The sequence below is a fragment of the Protopterus annectens genome, chromosome 3.part0, assembly GCF_019279795.1.
Source record: "Protopterus annectens isolate FY-2018-M chromosome 3.part0, PAN1.0, whole genome shotgun sequence".
NCBI classification, from domain to species: domain Eukaryota; kingdom Metazoa; phylum Chordata; order Ceratodontiformes; family Protopteridae; genus Protopterus; species Protopterus annectens.
Genome location: NC_056731.1, coordinates 1,248,118,972 through 1,248,126,240, shown reverse-complemented (window position 1 = coordinate 1,248,126,240; position 7,269 = coordinate 1,248,118,972). Strand labels below are relative to the sequence as shown.

Sequence of the window (7,269 nt, the reverse complement as noted above, 5' to 3'; positions counted from 1 at the left end):
CATGAGTTATGCTGTAGTATAGTAAATTAAAAGGGAATGTTACTAAGATTACAACAGGCAGTCATGAACACATGTGATGGTATGTTTTCCATTTTTTTCTGTGGAGTGCAATCTTGGAGTTTATATTGGTGAAAAGTGCTATCCTTTGTCTTGTATGTATTTCTCTGTGTCCTTGTACTGGAATATTGTCATTATTTGTGTCCAGTATATTTTCAGTATTTTATGATTCAGGATTCTGAGTTTTCAGGATTTTGGGTTCCGGATTATAAAGTTTAGGATTGTGATATTTCAGGATTCTGAAGTGAAACTTTATCTATATATCTGTATCTATATACATCTATATATCTATTGTATATATATATATATATATATATATATATATATATATATATATATATATATACACACACATATATATATATATATATATATATATATATATATATATATGGATCTGCTTTGACCCATCAAAATTACGTTTCAACAAAACGTAAACAGATGAACTCTTTTTCGTGAAAGTGCATTTTCATGAAAGTGCACTTTTGCGAAATGCAAATAAACTGAAAAAAAACTCACAAAATGAACCACATTTATGCAAGGGGCAAGCCCCCTTGTACACCCTACACCCCGCTACTTTTATATTCTCACTTTGAAATCACACTTCAGTGGGGAAAAGGGAATATTCCCTTATCCCCGTTGTGCCGCAATCTAAGCAACAGCCCCCGTTGCTGTTTTCTTAGTTGCCTTTTCGTGAAAGTACATTTTTGTGAAAATGCACTTCCATTTAAAGGAGTTTGCCTGTTTACATTTTGTTGAAACCTAATTTCAATGGGTCGAGGAAGACCCATATATCATATATATATATATATATATATATATATATATATATATATATATATATATATATATATATATATTTAGATATATATATATATATATATATATATATATATATCAAGTATGGTTATATACAACGTATAGAGTATCTATCATGTAACATCTTATTTATGGCAAAATATTTTAGAAAATGCTCTTCGGAAACTGCGATGGCACAATGGGTACAAAAGAGGATTTATGAGAGAGTTCAGCCACATAATCCATCCTGTGATACAACTCCAGTAATATGCAAAGTCATTCCAGCTTACTGAAATAATAATAGAAAAAAATGTGTATGGTGCCTGGCAAATGCCAAAAATGCAAACAAGCACAGCAAGAGACTTTGCAATCTTTTTATCCTTGGAGAGTCTTAATGCAGAATTTTGAGATGTTATTTTCTGCTCATCCTCTGTTGATGAGATGTGCTTGTTATTCCGACTGCTACTGATTTTGTCCATTTTTTGCACTGAAGGAGTTTGCTGACATTTGTTAACAGTAGATTCTTTTGACCCAGAAGAAGAACAGACTAGATTTTTTTTTAGTAAAAGTATATATATTCTTTTGAAGGATGAAAATGTTTCTTCTTCTTCACTTTTTGACTCAAATTGCATCTTATTAATCACTTTAATTTGCCTCTTTTTCATTCGCTTTCTGATATTCCAGTATATATCTAAATTGAAATAACTTACACTGACGAAGGGAATGAAAAAATTGCAAGTTAGAAGGCAAGCTGAAAAGTACCAACCATATGTAAATTCAGCATAACAATGGTCACTCGGTATTTGTAATTGTCTTGTGATAGTGTCCCCAAACATCAGTGCTGGTCCATAAACAATAAATGCAAGCAGCCATACAGCAGTAATCTTAGTAATGGTGCTACATGTTTGCTGAGCTCGATGATCAACCTGTGAAAAAATATAGAATTGTCTGTTACTAATGAAATAAAAACACGCACGCAAAGCTGTAATCTAATGCACTTAGGTTTGAGGCTGCCACAAAAAATATATGTCAATAGTCACATTATTAAAAAATGACAGCCTGTATGAAGAGGAGACTGGATTAGAGGAGAGGAGAGGAGAGGAGAGGAGAGGAGAGAAGAGAAGAGAAGAGAAGAGAAGAGATTAAGGTGTTGAGATTTTCATGGATAAGTGCTCTGTTCCTCATTTTCATTAGTCTAGGTAGTAAGAAGTAGGCATAATAAAGCCAGGCGGAAAGGAATTCATGAATCAATTCTCAATAAAAAAGAGAGAGAGAGAGAGACAGAAAGAATGAAAAAGCAGTAAGGACAGATATCACAATAAAGGGCTAATATACTAGGAATTTTACATTATTAGTTAGATCATGTGAGAGGAACACTAACAAAAAATAAATAAACATTATATTCTGATGAGGGAGGATATGCAATTTAGTGTACTTTTTTAAATATAATACAAGTAGTGTGGGGCTTAAAAGCACATTAGACCAGACCCCTTGGAACATGACATTTACCAGTCTAAAACAAAAATGATTAATGAAATTAAAAAGATGAACACATGCACACATCAGGTCTCTTCAAAAAGATATTTAACTCACAGTGGACACCTGTAGGCAAATATCTGAAATTCTAAATGAGCTTTAATGTTGCTTGTTATTTATTCTCTGTTAAACAAAAGATAATTAAGAACTGACTGCAGACCAGAATATGTGCAGTTAAGTGGGTAAAGTTAACAGATTGTGGCTGGGGGTGTAGCAGTCAAATGATTCACTCCAAAATGCTCATGTAAAGCTGATACAATGATCCCCAAGTGATGAAGTCATGATTGTGACCCAGAAGTCATTGGCTGAATGCTGTAGCTGGTGACTGCAGAAGTAAACCAGGGATGAGTGTGAGAATACAGGCAATGTCAGCTCTCATTTCCCTCAAGTGGATAACATATAGCTGACAAAGCACAAGCATACCTGGGGATGGCTGCATGACTGTACTGCACTTATTGGCGACCAGAGGAAGAGAGAAGTATGGCATAATAGAAAAAATATCTGAGAGATCTATATATGGGAAGTCAACCTGTAGCTAACTCTACTACCTACCATATTGTTTCATGACATGAAGTTAGTGTATGTTATTTCCCTAGGGTCTATACTGCAAGCTTGAAAGCCTTAATAACCGAATACAAAAACACTGAGACATATTCTGTGAACCACGAATACACCAAATGCCCTAAACCATGAAATTCAACAGCTCAAACCATCATACTTGTCCCACCCCACTGCCCGCTACATACTACCTACCCAAACAAACTAAATAAACACATACATATACTAACCAAAACCTTACTTCTAACCCTAAACTAATCCCTGCTTCTAACCCTACACTACATCTTGCATATACCCCCATCTATGCACTTACCTGAACCCGCACCCTAACCCTAAGGTCCTTAACTATCCCACACTTACCTTAACAAGCTATATCCAAACAAAATAAATAATCCACACACATACACATAACAGAACCCTACATCTAACCCTACACTAAATCTCACATACATTACCATCTATGCACTTACCTTAACCCGCACCCTATCCCTAAGGTCTGTAACTATCGCACACCTACCTTACGGAGCTATACTGCAGAAGGGCCAACCATGATGATTCGCCGTTTTGGATTTCGCACTTCAGGACAATCGATGTTTATGCGGTTTGATGGAGATGTGCCAGTGTTTACGAATTCAGGTAAGTGCATCTTCGAGGATGTAATAGGGAACCATGTCCCTATACATGGCAGAAAGGGGAGACTCTTGTCCATGAAGCTGCATAGTTTTATAGGTAAACAATAGGCTATCGATCTGCAGATTATCACCAGCCTAGCCAATAACTGGACACTAGAATCAAACCCTGTATCTTGTATCTGTCAGCTAAAGACCTTATCCACTACTGAGTGGGTTTCTTAGTCAGACTGGCCAGGACTAAAATACAGTGAAGGAAACAATAACATATTGTGTTTAAGTAAATACTTTAATTCTCAAACAAATCTAGTCTGAGGAACTGAAAACACTTGTATGGATAACTCTAAATAGACAATGAGAAATAAGTGTCTTTCGGCATGACAAGATAAGTACTGCATAAGTGCAACTTGTTTTGTTGCTGGTTATTACTGCAGTTGTATAATTTGTTACAAGACTCATGCTAACTTTTCAAATCTTTGTAGCTTCCAAGAATCCACCTACCTCAGAGGGGGCAATAAACATCTACTAGGAAGTGTAAATTGCTGCATTTACATACACTGTTTATTTTATATCCTAATCTAAATAAAAGTGAGGGGACACAAACCCACTGGGACAAGCATACCATCCAAAAAATGGTGACCAAAACACATAAGACTGCTTAACACTGCTCTTTAAAATTGCACGCAAGTGGGCAGAAGGGCAAACCAATTTTGTTGAAATGGGACAGGGAGTGTCTATTACTGTCTCTTTCTTAGGTCTACATACCACTGTCATGGATGTTACAGGATAGCAGTTCTAACTGTGCTCTTTTCCTGCATTCACATAAGTGACCCTTAATATTTTTTTGATTACATTATGGTTCAGTAGATTGGTAACTCATTCAAATGAATGTTGCTGAATACATTTGATTACTTGGCCTTTTACATTTACAAAGCTATTGTGAGTGACACTTTTCTTTTAGTTTTACTTTACTTATAGGCTAGGACAGGCAAATAGAGACATGAAACTAATGCAAGAAACAGAACTGAATTTAATTCGCTTTATTAGGCATGTAAATGAACCGCATCCTTCTTAAATCTCTATGGCTCAAGGACTTGCATCATATTTGCATACATATATAGATAGATAGATAGATATACATAGAGAGAGAGAGAGAGAGAGAGATTTATACTTATACATGTCTGTCCATGTGGTGTGTGTGTTTATATAATATCCCTCCTCGAGTATTCTCATATATGTATGCATGTAAAAACTCACCCTGCATGCTTTGGAAGAAAATGCAGTATTACGTGAGAGAGCTCACACAGACAAATGAAGACATGAAAACTCATCAGAACAATAACCAAAAGCAAGGCCTGGCCTTTAGAACCCACAGCTGTGAGGCTAAGTGCTTACATCAACTAATTGCTAAATAAAAATTCACATTAGGATGATGTGTATCTAAATGTGTCAACTGCATCACAGAATTTAGTGTGTTGCAGTCAAAGGGTTTTTAAAAAAACATTCTACCAATAAAGCAACACACAGATAATAATCCAAAGATACTGTTGAAATGTGTAAAAGCAGCAGTTCTTCAGTCTTCAATGTATAAGGGTTGGGAGGGTGGCCTAATGGTTAAGATGTTTGCCTTACAATCACAAGGTGCAGGGTTTGAGTCTCACAAGGGATAATTGGCTAGGCTTAAAATGGCTCACAAGGGCAGTCAGCTTAGTACTAACCTATGAACCTATAATCAACCTTTGTCTGAAGAAACTGCTGATTAACTTTCACTATGTTTTCCAGAGAGACATCAGCTTTCTTTAGGTAAAGTTTACACATGAAATCCTTCCACAGCATTATACTAGGTAGGCTCATAGGCTTCAAACAGGCTGTAATATACTTATATGTAATACTCAGTGGGCTCTAAAGCAAAATTCTTTTGTTTCTTTCCCACAGCTGACCATTGGCTGCCACAAGCTCTTCTCTTCATTCATCCGATCTGTCAGACCTGTGTTAGCCTCACTAGGGCTCAACATAACCCATGTACAGGGCCACTGATGAAAATCAGGATACTGATGTGGTGCTGTAATTGCACCGGGAGAGTGTGGTCTAACTTTCAACTCCTACAACAACCTTGTATCTCCATGAACACTGCCCCCAGAATGCACGCGCACACCACCACATATGTGTAACCTACTGAATAAGTGAGTCACTACTAATAAATCATGGAGCCAGATAGGCTTATGTGCTACATATTGTAGTAAGTATAGGTCTAGGCTGTCTCCATCTACCAGGATGGATAACACCATTGGTGACCCACTCCCATCCTTCCCCATGCTGCCCCTCCAGCTCACATGCAGCTAATCAAACACAAGTCATTTTTGTCACAGTAAGTGCTTTATTTCTCTGTACCTGAAGCAAAACATTTTGAGATAATGCAACAAGGTCTAGAGCTGTCATTCCAAGAAGCATTAACCAAAGGGGTCAGGTTAATAACTTCTGTCCAGATGATAAGAATGGCCTCAGTGGTGGATTATAATAGGGGTGATTTGGGTAGCCACATGGGGCCCACTGCTGCAGGGGAACCAGTGGATGACTGGCTACCAGTATACTGACCAGTCTGTTGTTTTATTATATTTAGCGCAGCTAACTAATTTTAATTAGCTTATATGCTGTGTTTATTTAAAAAAAAAGAAAAAAAAAACAAAGCATTTAAATATCACTGCATGCTCTACAAGTTCATTTCTTTAAACTCTGAAGGTGATAAGTGACATTCACACATACAATTTAAATGGTTTTTAGACTGTTGTTTCGGCAACTTACTATACCTATGATGGCAAAACAGAAGACTTTGTAGTGGCAGTTACTGACCAAAATAACTGAACACATCTCCAGTTTTGTTAGTGGCTTCTGATGACTGCATGGCATGTGCCAAACTCTGTAACAGCTACTGTAGGTAAAAAGTTTTTACTGCGGCAGGAAGCATACCTCTCAACTTCTTTGCTCAAGAATTCTAGATATAGCTAAAAACAATAGAGGGAATGAAGTCCCAAATATTATTCCAGTTTGCTTAAAATGTTAATACAACAGGTTTCATCCACATAAGTTTGTTGTATGGCATTTCAAAATTACTTTAATCCTTAGTGGTTTGCCAGTAAAAGTACAACATTTATGAAGGGCTGGGCAAGAATATGTGAAAAAAGGGACAGTTGAGAGGTATGTCAGGATGCTCCCCCATGGCTATTGCTCACATCAGCTGCTACATATAGTTTTGACTCTGACTCTGTCCTTGTCTTTATTTGGACATTTATTTTTGCTTTCTTCAGCTGAATATCACCTGTATCCAAGACCTCTCCTTGTCTGCTGGGTCTACTGTCAGTGTTATACAACAGCTGGGGTGTGTTTTCCTTCTAATGCCATAAACTTTGCTCTTATTAGAGATAAAGTCTATCTGAGCAATGTTTCTAGGCTACATGTCTTCTTAAGATAAGCAAATATATTTTTGAAGACTTAAAGATACAATTTGGATTATTTTGGATTGCGATACATTTATTTATCTTTACTTATTTGCCTTTTTTACCAGGAAAGCCCAACTGAGCGAGGTCCTTTTTCAGAGGAGGCCTGAGGAGAAAAGCTCCAGTAAATTAGATTTACATTTACAATTTCACTATATATGATAAACAAGAAGTAGATTTACAAATGACAAAACCTG

The 7,269-nt window shown here is 36.6% G+C and overlaps 1 protein-coding gene across 1 annotated transcript in view; it reads right to left on the bottom strand.

Annotated features, from left to right (window-relative positions):
* Positions 1 to 1,001: 1,001 nt before the first annotated feature.
* Positions 1,002 to 7,269, bottom strand: part of LOC122797035 (histamine H3 receptor-like) — a 214,212-nt gene continuing 207,944 nt past the window's right edge. Inside the window, exon 3 of the mRNA XM_044065807.1 lies at positions 1,002 to 1,781. Within this exon, the coding sequence (XP_043921742.1) occupies positions 1,002 to 1,781 (780 nt within the window). The remainder of the gene's footprint in view (positions 1,782 to 7,269) is intronic.